Source organism: Sciurus vulgaris (genome assembly GCF_902686455.1).
Source record: "Sciurus vulgaris genome assembly, chromosome: 9".
NCBI lineage: Eukaryota > Metazoa > Chordata > Mammalia > Rodentia > Sciuridae > Sciurus > Sciurus vulgaris.
This window is the reverse complement of record NC_136469.1, coordinates 93,577,698-93,593,076: the sequence shown is the minus strand read 5'-3', so window position 1 is coordinate 93,593,076 and position 15,379 is coordinate 93,577,698. Positions and strand designations below refer to the sequence as shown.

General features: G+C 30.5%; 1 protein-coding gene across 10 annotated transcripts in view; it reads right to left on the bottom strand.

Annotated features, from left to right (window-relative positions):
• The window catches only part of EPHA5 (EPH receptor A5), a 337,472-nt gene that overhangs the window by 50,715 nt on the left and 271,378 nt on the right, over positions 1 to 15,379 (bottom strand). For 5 of the 10 annotated variants that reach the window (XM_079152970.1, XM_079152971.1, XM_079152968.1 and 2 more), the window contains one exon: positions 6,169 to 6,234. The exons of the other annotated variants lie outside the window; for them this stretch is intronic. In XM_079152970.1, the coding sequence (XP_079009096.1) occupies positions 6,169 to 6,234 (66 nt within the window). The remainder of the gene's footprint in view (positions 1 to 6,168; positions 6,235 to 15,379) is intronic. 10 annotated transcript variants of the gene reach the window in all.

The following is a 15,379-nucleotide window of genomic DNA, read 5'->3' as shown; positions in this document are numbered from 1 at the left end:
TTTTTTTACATTACTTTAAAAACAATTGTGTGAAATTATCCTGAGATTTATATTATTTAGAAATTACTGACAAAAGACTTTGTTAGAAAAATTCTAAAGAAACCAAAAAGAATACAAATTGTTTCAGTTCACAAACAGCCATTCTATCAACTCTCTCACTTCCAACAAATAAGTAAATAATAAGATTTCAAAATGGTAACTTCCAATAGCCTTTACCATTAAATAACTTCCATATATTTAAATTTTATGCAAATTTATCATATGAAAATGGAAATAAAACTTTGCATCGCCTCTTAAAAATGATTTGGGAATACCTTGGTGAGAACTGGTTAAAATTTTATTACCTAGGGTGAGAGTCAGGAGGGCAATAGAAAGGAGTTATTTTTGACTATGGACATCTCTTGAGTTCTGTAACATATACGGCTGCATGTCACATTAACATATAAAATTAAGTTCTGGAACCCCCCAAAGCATCATTAAAACAAGACTCAACAAGGTACAGCAAGTAAAAGGGCAGCTGGTGGAGATTGGCACTCAAGCAGTGGTTCAGCCTCATTAAAAAAGCATGGCAAGGAAGTCAGCTCATTCAGAGTCATCTTCTGTACCTGCTCCAGATGCATAATTTTAACCAAAGTCAATAAACATGTCATTCCATACAGAAAATAAGCCTCTTATTTTCTGAGTTACTTTTTTTCTGAATGAAAAACAGTTTCTTCGTCTTGCTTTATACAACAAATTTAATGAGCCTCGAAATTATTGTACTAAAATATATGTAGTATTTATATTTAGAGGAATCATCTTCTAATCAATTACACTAGTGTTCTAGAAAACAAGGTGCTTTTGTAGATGGGTATGAGAAATGAGATGTAGGCAACTAATATTCATTCATTAATATTTATTGGAGTCCTAGAGAGGTGCTTGATATAAAAATATAGCAATGACTCAAAGGGTAAATTTAGAAATTGATCTATTTTCTCCCAAACCTATACTAAGAAGTTTGGTAACACATGCCTGATATTATTAAAGCAGATCTTAAAAATTTGGCCCCAGCCACCATATTTAACTTGTATATTTGCAATTTCCATAATACGTGAAATAGAAAACAATAGTTTGTGTATGGATGGAGGTGCCAATGAATAATTTAGTTCTGGGTATAAATTTAGGATTTGATAATAAATTTAAAATATAATGTCAACCACTCCAGAGTACCAAACAATGAACAGAATCACTAATTTACTAAATGGTACCCCTGTGGCCAATAAGGAAAGACAAGGGAATGGAATAGCCAAAAAGAGTATAAATCCTTGCTCAATAACAGCCTCCACACAATCAGATTTTGATTTTATTGCTTTAGCCAAAAGAAACAAATACTGAATAACTGTTTTCAAATTAATCTAAGTAAAAATAGGAGGGATACAGTGGTGGAGGGAGGAATGGTTTTGAATTCTGATTTCTTTAAAAGAATGTGAACATGCAGTGCTTGACTATGAATCAGGTACTCCTGTATTACTGCTCTAATTTCCAGAATTCTTAAGAAATAATCTCTCTATACTTTAAAGAAAAAGTGTTCCAAAAACAAAATGCCAAATTATAATAAATATTCACATCTATGTGTTTTGATCATAGAAAAATAAAAGTGCTTAATTTAGTATCTTAAAACTACATTTCTTCATCTATTCATACTTTTTCTGACATAATGATGACTTTAACCACTGCATGATGTTGTATTTAAAGATTTTTATTTTTGGAATCTTGAAGATAATAGGTTACAGTTTTGGGGAAAAGACTTTTAATTTTTCACTTAAGAATTTTATCTAATTAAATAAAAGTAATTTAACTAAAAGTTCACCTAACTCAGTCTCATAAGATAAAGAAGTACTTGAACATTGTTTTTAATATATCTAAAACATATTGGTAATGGGTGAAATTTCATTATATGAGACAACATTCTTCCACAAAAATGGGGCTGGACATTTAGGACATCTTGCAGGCACAACCACATGACTCTCATTCATATTTCCTTCATTTATAATACCTGGGTAGTACTAGAGTTTGTGTTCTCTATAGATAGATCTACAGAGACAAAACATGCAACTACATCTATCACTTGTTGTTAATAATCCTTAAGTGTACTTCTCAAGAGATATAGACTCATCCTGAAAACACAGACTTCTTGAATCCAGGAATAATGCAATGATTATAACATGAAAACACAGGCAAAACTTTTTGAGTCACCGTCTCCCATTTGATCAGGGTCACTAACCATCCTGTGATTAATGGCATATGAGAAGTTGATTTATCTTATTTTATGACTTAGTTGTTATTGTTATCTGTATATTCTAAAAAACAAATAATAAGAAAGTTGAGTAACACCTTTAAAATACTATAATACACATGAATGTGTAAATCTTCTATTAATGAACTCTCAAAATCCTTTTAGAATTTACCTACAGTAGGAAGACCTGAAATTTTTCAAATACTTCAAAAAAACTCAAAGATGAATTATATATTTTCAAAATAGAATTAAATTTTAATTCATTTAGAATTATTATATAACATTTCACAAGTATGACATATGATATTTAATTTCCCTTTTTTTCAACAAGTTTCATTCTAATGTTGGAGTAGGTAATTTCCTATTAACTTTTAACTATTTCATAGATGTTCATTGAAAATCTCAGAGTAGACTCATTTATTATCTCCTACAGTCTGAGTTCTAGAGTTACTAAAAAATGAGATGTTGGAGAAATTCTTACATTTTACATAGCAAGCCTTCAGTTGGAATTTAGTATATTCATCACATATTTCAAGCACAAAGCACTCTAAATGGAGGTCTAAAATTATAATATAGTTTTATTCTTTTTGCTACTTTTCTGCTATATAAAATTGAAGAGTACTTATGCACATTTCCCTGATTGACATCTTGTGAGTATGAATTATAAAACAGTCTCTGAAAGGTATATGTGAAGATAAAAAAATTCCTACTTCGAATTATAAGAAACTTATAGTTAATACAAAGAAAGAAAACAGTTCATTGAAAAATGTAGACAACAATGCTTCAAATAATTCATGATACCTTTGACCAGAGATTTGTTTTTTAACAATTGCATTTTAAAAGATTTTAATATTTGCATCATAAGAGGAACTAGAATTTATCTCATTTCTACTTTAAAATATTTATAAATAAGAAAGTTGATTTCCTTAAAAAAATGAGTGATTTTCCACACAGAATAGGTAAGTGAACAAAATAAGAATTCAACATCTCTAATTTCAAACTACTGATGTCTTTTCCTTTAACACTTGAAACCCTCTGAAGAAGTAGTAAAGGATATGTAAAGTGTGAAAAATAATGAATAAGGGAAATAAACTGATGTGTTTGAATTTATGAAATCAAAAAATGGTTATTTTGGGGACTCCAGGATATTTCAGAATGACATAAAAATAATATAGTATGGAATGATATTGGTTTCTATCAGTACAAATACAAGAAACTTCAGGAATAAGTTTGCAATATTATTTCAGAAATTAAATATCTAATTTAGTGTCATATGATTTACATTGATGACAATCAATTCAACACTCTTTTGAGATGTAAGACAATGACTAGATGTGAGCCAGATGTGACATCTTAAAGGCACAAGCCATTGAAAAGTGTACCTTTGCTAAAAATGTCAGCAGTTGTGGGGAAGGGGCATTTTAAAACTAGACTTAAGAATTGCATTCAGAAATATTATGAAACAACTTCTGTCACAGTAAATTTCAATCAAAGCAAGGAGAATATTTGGAATATTAGCATGATGATAATGGATGCTGTGAAAAGCAAATAATTAAAAATGATAAAAAAAATTTAAGAACAAGGATGAAAGATGGAAACATGTAAATACAGATCTCACAATTTACATAGTAAATCACACCATGGGGAAGATAGTGGATTGTGCCTTCCTGGTTGGAAATATAACAGAGACCAAAACTCAACCTTAGCACCTTGCAGAAGCTTCGATAGGGCTGAACTACAGAAACAAGGATGTAAATTGATGGTGTTGAAATTTTTATTTTTACAATGTTAATTCCACAAGTATTTCAAAGTGTCGCAGGTATCTAACTATATTTCCACAAAGCATCTCAAGGTATTTGTAAAAGTCAACAACTATACAATAGACAATTGTAATGTACAAGTATCACATTATAATAAGGTCAAAACCAATCACACATCTATTTATGAATGATGTTTCAAAAAATGAAAAACAAGATTCCAAGATCTAAAATGTCTACAAGTATTTGAAAATATGCCTCTTCATAATGATGATGATGATAGTGTTCCTTGAAAATTATGTATATGATATTAACAAAGGCTGGTGTAATTATACACACAAAATTCAGTGGCAAGATTTCAGCTTTTCCAGCTTCCCATGAAAAGTACCTAAGAGTATTTATGGCTAAATCACTTTTTACACATACACACAGACAAGTTCACTTGCACACCCACAAACACATTATTTGCCTCCATAATTCCTAACATGGTTTCACATACATTAAGCAAATTTTTTATGTTGGGTTTCCTGGTGTGTTCCTTGTGAAGTAGGTGCCTTCCCACTTTCCTTCTTTCAATAACACAGTAGAAAAAGAAGCTTTTAAAAAATTCATTAATTCAATCTGGTTAAAGTTCATCTTTGCCAATACTTACTAAGTCATGGGCTCATAAATGTTCATGCTCCCAGTTAAGTTTCTTTGACATTTACTTCAAGGAAGGCATAAATATCAGTCTTCTTTTTTCTAAAATGTAAATTCTGCCTATTCTAATTTAGTGATAAGTTATCTCTTATAACAACTGTACTTGAGACTGAGGTAGAATAGGTAATTTAGCAGCCATGCTGTACTTTTCCATAGCAGAGTAGAAAAATCACAAAGTAAAGTCATTTACAGTTTATAGTTTTGCTACTGTCAGATTGCAGTATTTATCTGGATTGTCACTGAAGCCTCAAACCGTAAGAATTTCCTGCCTAAGTTAAATAATATCCAACAAAACTGTGCTTTCATACTAATTTCAAAACTTTTTTCAAATGCAAGGCTTTCAAGAGAATGAGAAAAAGATCTTTGAATTACATAGGCCTGTGTTTTTTTACTCTTCCTTGATTTAAAAATTTCTGGTATCCATTCCACCATTTCTTACCTGTGTACATGTGTGCACACTCATTCACAGATTTTTTTATTCAACAAAATTAATTTAAATTTAGAGAATATAAGTAACCAATTTAAGTGACACTATGAAACTCTATAAGTCTTTAAAATGTATTTTTAAAATCTTTTCTTGACAAATTTTGACAACAAATGAGGGCTCAATAAAATAGTGCAAGGCTGTAGACTCATTAATCTATAAAGGAATTATCTGCAGAACTTCACTGTTTATAAGGTGGCTTAATATTATGTAGGAGTCTCTCTACACCTAGGAAGAGAGTTCTTAGGTCTAATTTTCCAGTCTATAGTATTATTGTTATAACCCAGGTATTTATTTAAAATCTGCATTTATAAATAATTAAGATCATACCATTTAGACACTGATTCCAAAAATGTACATATTTTTGCTTCAGTGGTATCAAAATAGGAATATCACTTCAAATATCTGAAATAATTCAAGATTAATAAAATTATGTAAACCATTTTAAGTTATATGTGGTTTTGTACGTCAATGCCACATGTATCCACAATGAATATGACAGTAGAAGATCCCAGTTACGTTATGGTCATTCCATGTTTCTGGGAGACAGAAAAGGTGATTTAACTCTGACAGCATTGTACTTCCATATGTGACATGGATTTTACTGAATGGAACAACAAAAACAGTGACATGTTAAATGTAGAACAGACGCTATCATCTTACAACTTCCTATTTCAAATCAGAATCTCAGTAAAAGTCGCAGAAGAGAAATATGAATGCTTGACATAGGGATGGGATGTGCTACATGTATGGTTTTTAGTTAAAACAATCCACTGAGATATCATGTTTTAGGATTCACCTTTGGAAACCAGTTTCATCTAATTTTTCACCATTAAGGTGTAACTGGTGCACTAACTGTCAAAATGTACACAAATGGAGAAAGAAAAGGAATGCTGACAGTAATACATAGAGGTGGACATCACGTGGGAGTGAAAGTGGGAGGGAACACTAACCATATTAGGCTTGGATGGGCAACAGCGCACAGGGAAGAAGCCCTCCCACAGCCACATTCGCAGCAACTGAAAAGCAAACAAGAGAGCCCAAGATAAGGAAGAGATCCCACTCCCTTAAATATAGCATAAAGACACTGTGGATTTACTCAGGTGTCTGTTTTGCTCATGAAAAGCAAAAATCTCTAAATGTATACAGTAAGTATTTCCACCATGGCTTTCAATTTAAGAAGCATTTTATGGTTTTAAGAAATACAGAGTCATATTAGTTATTTTTATCTTACTTAAAATTATTATTCAATAGAAAATATAGTGAGCCAATATATTTAATCAATTGTATGCAATTAATATATAGATACATAAATAAAGATGTTAGCCCATTTAAACATCTCTTTCCTTAAGAAATTTCCTCAAAATTTACATTTGGAAGTCATTCTAAATAACTTTTTAAAGACAAGTTTTGCACATAGCATGCGAATTTCTAGTAATAGGTCTTATTCATTTGACCTACTGATTTCTTATTGCCACTGGTATTACTTATCACAGCCTATTGGAAATTTTATGCTTATGTGACTTCTTCAATCATTTATAGAAGGCTGCACATTTAAATTTACATTTGCAGATAGATATATATGAAGGTACATATTTATATATATATATATTTATTTATTTGCAGAGCAATAGCTATATTACAAAAAGCAAATTATGTATAATCCATGCACTTTTCTGGATATTGTAAACTGCAAGATTCTTTTTACTTTTCCCTATATTCATGATAAAAACTCCAATAAATAGAGAGTTCTCTAATAAAATGAACTTTATTGATAGAAACCATGAAAACTGATGGCAGAAGTTATTTAGTGCTTCAATGCATTCACTTTCATTTATTTTTATGAATAGCATTTATACTGATTTCAAGAAAACTGTAATGTAAGCTCAGTAATGGTATCATATACCAACAGGTCTAGGTTTTTGATAAAAATCTATTTTTAACTTTACCTGAAGTATATCTATTTTATATCAAAGAGGAGAGGAAAGTAAACTATAAATATCCCATGAGTTTGCAAATGTTAATAAAGACAGACCAGTAATTCCAAATCAAATTCCCATGGATCATTTTCAAAGGAAAAGAAGACAATGTTTCATACCTTTTTTCCCCAGCATTTGAGATATTCTAATTTTAAGTATGACTACATATCTGAGGATTTCGTTGTCACTAAAATGGAATCCTCATAAACAGTAGGTATACTGACATTATTTTCAATTTTAATACTTATAATTTATTCTAAATATTATGTCAAATAAAAATTTGCATTGCAGATATGTTGAAAACTAGAGTCATACCATATTAAAATATTAAGATACTATAAGAATAGGTAAAACTTCTATAAAGTATATGGCAAATCATGATTTTTTAAATATTTACATTTATTTCATTGTATTAAACTATTACTAAATTGTATTTAAGTTAACTTTCTATTACTTCTGCCTTGTCTCAGTACTCAGATTAGAAGCAGCCAAGCTATGGCTCATAGGCCCAATCCAGGTCACCACGTGTTTTGGTAAATACAGTTTTACTAAAAGATAACCAAGCTCATTAGATGTTGGTTATGGATTCTTTGGTGCTACTAAAACAGAGTAGGATAGTTGTGACAAAAGCACGTGGGCTGCAAAGTTAAAACATTTACCATTTGGTCTTTAAAAAACTTGACTTATTTCTTAGTGTATTAGTTTCTTGGAATGAAGATGATTCCTTGATCTTTTTGGTTTTCTTCAAAGTTGAAACATAATGAATAACCATGTTTTACCATAATTGTCAATGACAACACAGTGACCTCAATTTACTCATATCTACTCAGATAAAGAAGTTTGCACATGTGTTAATTATAATATCTGAATTCCAACTCATTAAATAATTATTAATTATTGATAAGTGTATTGATTGATTTTTAGTAAAAAAAATGTCATTTCCTGGTAAAGAACAAACTTCTCTCTGCTTGAGAATTTATAGTTCATAAACTCATACAGATTCGTGTTTAGAAAAACAACTGGCATTGTGATTGGCCATTATCTAATAGGATTGATTTCATATTGTTCATTATTCCAACACTCAAGAAACACTTCGATTATTCTAAAAATAATAAGAGAATTCTACTAAATTATCTTAACTTGAAAAATTGTAAGTATTTTGTCTTCAAATTAGTATATACACACATCACACACATTCATTGCCGTGCAATTCACTATAACAACAAATTCACAAATTTTAGTCCTGAAAAATCTAAATCATCTTACCTATAAATAGAATTCTACTTTATTGTTTTGATAAAATTTAATCAAAAAACTTGAAGCCGTACAAAATCACTTTTATTTTATGAAATACTGATTTAGATTTTCCAATGATGCTTTATTTGGATTGCTTTAGGTTGCTTTAGATAAATTACCTGGAGTAACTTAAAAAACTAGAATGTAACTAGACTATGTCTAGATTGAAAACTATAAAATAGTGATAAAATGGATCTTATAGGTTTTGTGAAAACAGAATGAGAAAATACTTATATTTTACTTTGATCAGGTTCTAACTCATCGTATATTTTAAAAGCAAGAATTATTACTCTTAATAATATAATCAATACAATAGACTAGATTCTCATTATCTCAGAGGAATCGACTCTGCATGATCCATAAGATATTATCATGCTGAATATTCCCCATTTATAACTAAAGATATACATATAGATCAATTGATATAAATACAAAATGACCAGAGTATCTTAAAAGTACATCATTTCTTCAAAATACATTTTCTAAGGATTCAGTGATCAAAGCATTAATATTTTATTAAGAAAATTAAATCTGAAATTCCTTTTCTGTGAAAATCTGAAGTGGAATAGTAAGTGCCCAGATAAGCATTCTGAGATAAATTTTGAGGATGCTGGTCCTGTAATACCTCAGCACCAGATGGTATAAAAATTTGCTTTCCTTTATCAATAAATAGATACGCACTGGTTGAAAATGCTTACAAGCCTCAGAGATAACAGAAATAGAAACCAAATGTGCTAGAAATAGCAGCCAATCTAATTTCTGTGAGCTATGGTTCAACACAGGTACATCTGCATTCCCATTAGTTTTTAACACCTGGAACTCTGTAAGTAACTGCATGCAGCTATAACAAGATCATTATTATCCAAGTTTAAAATAGTTTAACTCTTTCAAGATTATCTTTAAAAAGATTTGTCTTTGTTTTAACAAGATACTTCGATTTATCCTTCAGAAGATTAAAATATGGTAGCAGAAGTTTTCCAGACCCAGGAAGATTTAAATGAAATTTTTTGGTCAAACCTTGATCAATATATGTATGAAGTGTGCTAATGTAAGCAAGATAACCTCCCTCCCATGGAAGCAAGGTGATTATACCTCTAGGGAAGAGATTCTCAAACCTAATACATCGGAGAAGCAAGACTGCAAGCTGTGGATAAATGATGATTTAAATTCTTAAACAAGCAATCACACATGGATAAGTAAAGCAGTAAGATGCTACTAGATAAATGAGAGAAAGACAGCAAGAGTAAATTCACAAAAGTATTTTAGTTAGGCAGAATACATTTTCACTTCACTTGTTAAAAAAAGAAGAAAAAGAAAACTAAGACTATCATTCACCCATTTTAAAATAAGCAATAATAAATGATAGTATTCAGTGCTGAAGAAAACAGTGTAGCTAGTGCCACACTTAACATACCACACTTAACAGACACTGAAACATACCACCAACCTTTTAGAAAATCATACAGAGGGTCCTCAACCAAACCGTAGTTCCATTTTCAATTTTTTAACTGTAAGGTGGTTCAAAAGCAATACATGCTCTATAGAAATTATATTTTGAAGTCTGATTTTTTTCCCCTGGGTTGTGGTATACTATATGATACTCTCTCCCAATGCTGGGCAAGAGCACAAGGGGGTTTCCAGTCAGCTCAGTGACCCTGAGGGTAAACAACCAGTAATCTGTGTTCTGTGTTGCTAAGTTACCAACAATGATGCTCAGTAGGTTAGCTGTGTTAAATGTATTTTGAACTTATGATATTTTCTGCTTATATTAGGCTTGTAGAGAAGTCACCTCAATGCACGTGGATGAACATCTGTACTTTAAAATCTATCAAATAGTAATAAAAAATGTTCTCATACTTAGATATTATTGTGTTGCAAAATAAAGACCATAGTGTTTGTAGTCAAACTCAGTGCAGTTCTGTAAATATCCATTTATAAATGTATACCTTTGAGTAAACTAATTATTGAACAAAGTAAGATAATACTATAAACTGTACCAGATAGGGTTGTTTTGAATAATGACTTAATAATACTTGTAAATCTCTCTGTTCTGTCCAGGGTTCACAGTAGCACTGTATAAGTTTTTTACTGATATTATTATAATAATACCCCAATAGGGAAAAGAATGGGTAAAAATTATATACATGAGGCTGGATACAGATTCTAAAGAAACTGAATGATCAACAAAATATTTTTTCAATAAAATATATTGATGGAGTTTATGAATCAATGAAAAGAAAAATTGTATGATATCAATTTTCAGTTAGGTAAAAATCAGGTGAAGAAAGTAAAATGATGTCATAAAAATGTATCCAACCTCTGTAAGCTATTTTTGTAGGAGCACTACCTTAATTATCTTTATGTCAAGATTTTCAATTTTCAATTTTTTTCTGATTTCAATTTTTAGGGTTATTTTACTTCATAATTTGAGGAAAGTTGAACAAAGAACTTAAAATATTCCAATTATGATGCTTGCTGCAATGTTTCTTTTCTTGCCCTAGTGATTTTAAAATGAAAAAAAAATTTAAATGTGTAAATAATATTTACAACAAAACCAATATGAATTAATTTATACATTTCTTAAAATGTCTTATGACGCAATGCTGCAATGTATTGAATGTCTAACCCCCACTCCCTTCATATGTTGATGTCCTTTCATATGTTGATATTACTTCAAGGTAATATTAGGAGATGTAAACTTTAGGATATTATCAAAGTATGAGGCTAGAGTTCTCTTAAATGAGACCAGGGCCCTTAAAAAACAGCATGAAGAGTCCTCCCTTTCTTCTTATTCCTTGGGAGAATATAGCAAGAAGGCAGCCATCAGCAAACTTGAAAGAGTCCCCACTATGAACCAAATAGGCCAAATAGGCTTTATATGAGATTTACCAGCCTCCAGAAATGTGAAAAAATAAATTTCTGTTGGTTATAAGCTATCCAGTTATAGCAGCCTGAATGAACTAACACATTTTTAATAATTGCATTAATTCCTGGACTCTCAGTTTTAAGATTTAGAGTTGGTTTCCTAATGAAGCCAGGGCAAATCTCCATAGATAGTTTGTAAAAACTGAGATATTATTAAAAGACACAATGATAACATGTGGGCACAAACTCAACTGAAAATCTCTTCCCTTTCCTTTTTTTTTTTTTAATTTTTAGAGTGTGTTTTCAAGTACCTCAAGATAATGTAATATCAGGTCTACAACATAAACTAGGATTTATTCCTAAAATCCAATTATATCCATTTATATGTGTAATATCTAAGCCCCTGTCTAGGCAAACTGTGATAGTAAATAGCAGTTTTACCTTCTTTTTCAATTGTCCACCTTCATCTTACTATATAGCATATTACTTCTCACCAATGATTAGCAGAATCTCCACTTTACCTTCAAGAACCTTCTACCAAAAACTGTCCTCTCTTAGCACCAGTCTTCTTAAATGGGGTTTAAGAGGTTAATGGATCCCTTAGATCTACCTTATCAAGTTGCAAGTCTGGCAGTCATATGTGTTACTTTCTCCTTGTGTTTTTTATTTCAATTCTGACATGATTCATGATAGAACTGAGAATTCTGGGGTTCAGAGAGAGGAAACAGCTTTCCTAGCACACATATGAGAACAACTTACTTAAGTAAAATGTGAGCAGTAATCACTGCCTTATACAGTACTGGGAACATGTTCGTCTTCTCCTTTCTTACTCTAAGCTCATTTCAACTCATCTTTTCCCTTATCCTTGCCTCCTCCTGACCTCTCCCTGAAAAAGTAACAAGTTTTCATGTACAACCCTGTTATGAACTTCCTTTTTTCACTCACTGCTCTGTTCTGTTTAAAAATCATTTTCCAAATTTGACAACAATCCTAAAAATACATATGATATCAAAACAAGTTATGAAGCTTGAAGAAACTTTTTAAAATGATCACTAATAAAAATTTAAAAAGTTCAACCATGCTCTTTTCTCCTACAGATAATAATATAATAAAATTATTGTTCCAGGAAGACATATTCCTGGGACCACCCAAGAGAATAGAACCACCAAATATAGGGGGGAAAAATGAGTTACTGTATGCCAACAGTTTGTTATTTGACAACTTTTGAAAGTTTTCTGCTTTCAAGATTTGCTCTTTCACTATAAATAAATGTTTCCTTCCTAATTTTGTATATACAATTACAGATTGTTTCTTAAAGAAGCCTGCCAAGATAAATTTCAAGTCTCATTAAACCCGAATCAGTACTTAAAAAAAAAAAAATCTGATTATTTTACAATGAATTGCACAGAAGACTCAAATACCTTTAGACCAGTTCAGACTTCAATACAGCAAAACCATATTAATTTTGTTTTAAATCATTAAAAGGATGCCTTAAAAATGCTCAACGAGCAAAAGTATTTATTATTCAAATACATATATAAAAGAGACTAAATCATATAAATGATTGAGAAAACTGAAATAAATTATACATGCTTCAAGGAAAACAACAACTACAAATTTACCTGTTCCATGTGCAAGCATTTCTTTGTCATAAAGGCAAATTTGCAGACATAAACAATGAATGAATTTTAACTCTGGGATCAGAAACTCTCTTTATTTCTTATTCTAGAATATCAGACTAAATGAAAGCCAAAAACCAAAATCCATTTTAGGCGAGATATATTTAGACCACACCTTAATTGCTTTTTTCCCAAGCAACACTCAAATGATTCTTTGCATTTATTTCATTTAATTATTCTAATAAACCAAAGATCTTGAATTCTACAAGGTAAAGATATTGATGCAACTAGCACATGTTACTGAACATGCTAGATAATATTTTCTTAATCAAGATTATATTTCACCTCAGAATTCATCCAATATTAACTGCCTTTTGTAAACTGTTTGATGCAGTAGTAGACACATTTTCATTATTAGCAAATAGGTACTGAGAATATGTGTAATACTTTTAAAGAATAAAGAAATTATGCAACAACAATTTTCTACATACACATAATATGCTGTTTCCAGACCTGGGAACAGATTAGAATCAAAAGGAAAGATTTTAAAACCAAAACAAAACAAAATAATATCCAATCATTACCTTAGAACAATTAAGTCGGAACATCTTGATCATGGAACTAAAACATCATTATTTAATAGATTTCAGTTTATTCTAAATTTTCTACAGACTGGGAACCACTGATTCAATAGATACTCAATGAATACTTGTATTGAATGATGTGTCTCATAATCATCTTGGGGGAATTTACTTAATGAATAAAAAAGGAAAAGATTAAGAATTAGCATATTAATGGTCTGCTTAGTAAAAAAAAAAAAAAAAAAAAAAAAAAAAAAAAAAAATTCTAAAGTACCTGGAGGTGTTTAAAAACAATTTGTTTTCTGGTAAGCACTTTAAATAATTCTCCTGCAATTTGTTTTCAAGGTTAATTTACATTATCTACAAATGAAGACAGGTTTTTCTAAGTAACTGCAATTTAAACAATTTTCTCCTAATATTTATCTTTACAGGTTTCTTTTAATTGTAGGCTTAGTGTTTCTCAAGACATTTTTTTTTTTACTTCAGTATTTCGATATTAGCTACTCGGATTTTCTAGGAGTCATAATAACTCACAAAATAAGAAAAAATGTGCAAAATTATCTATATTCAGCATAATCATTTTAGCTTTCTTAGCTATTTGACCACCAACTTAACAAAATTAAGTGAAGGCAAACAATTTTATCCACAGAGTTGTCAGGAAATAATCTTCAAGAAGTGGTAAATATTTTGTATAAAAAATCTTTCTCTTTGATGTACCACAAAGCTAACAAGATATATACATATATATGCATATATATATATAAACAATACATGACACAAGTATCATGATGAACCTATTTGTGCTAAGATATTTCAGTTTTTAATTTTTAAAATTTGTTTTATATTATATATGAGGTATATATGATTATATATTATTACACTTAATAATATATTTTATTACATATAAAATAAACCAGGTCCTAATCCAAACCCATGGTCTCATTTATGGTAGGAAGCACCCTATCACTAATCTACATTTCTAGACCTATCAGGGCCACTTCTAATCAGAAAATTAAAATAAGATGTATTTTCTTCTTTGATTTTCCTATAAATACCTTCTAGAATTCCTGGACATGATATAAATGGTTACTCAACAATAGGTTGAAAAGAGATACATCTTCTCGTAAGAATCTTTACCACTGACTCTTGAAAAACAAAATCACCACCCCTAATACCATTACCACTTCCTCAAAAACCAAAGCAAATTTTTAAAAATGAATATATTTAAAAATATCTTACTTTTTTTTTTTTTTTTTTTAAATCTTAGGCAGAAGTAGTATAGAGAAAAATCTATAGTGAGGAAATTACTGACTGGAGAGCTCCCTCTGAAGTTATGACAAATGGATCTTATGAGCTCACAGTAGAGTATCTACACTATTTTAGAATGCTCATTTATACTCTGTAATATCTGCCAGTTAACTTCTTTAGCTTTTAAAAATCAGTTTGTGTATGAGAAAGCATGCCAATAATGAAGCAGGAAAGAATGGGTGATGAGGTCAGGGAGTGTGACAAGAGATACTGTGGAAGGCATTGCAGGCTGGGTTAAGGATTTAGAAAACCACATATGCCACATGATCCCTGTCTCATGCCTTCCCCATCATATCCTCTCAACCAACTCTTAAACTTTATCTTCATCCTCGAGGTACAGCTCATATTTACCTTTTCTATCACAATACCTTTGAACTCATTCAGGCAGAGAGAATCATATCTCATATTCTTAACCTATTTTTTAATTTGGTCCAAATACCCACAGTATGTAGCAAGTAGATCAGGAAGCCCAACCTATGCTGCAATAAGACCAAATGGTCTTAATCAAAAACTGCC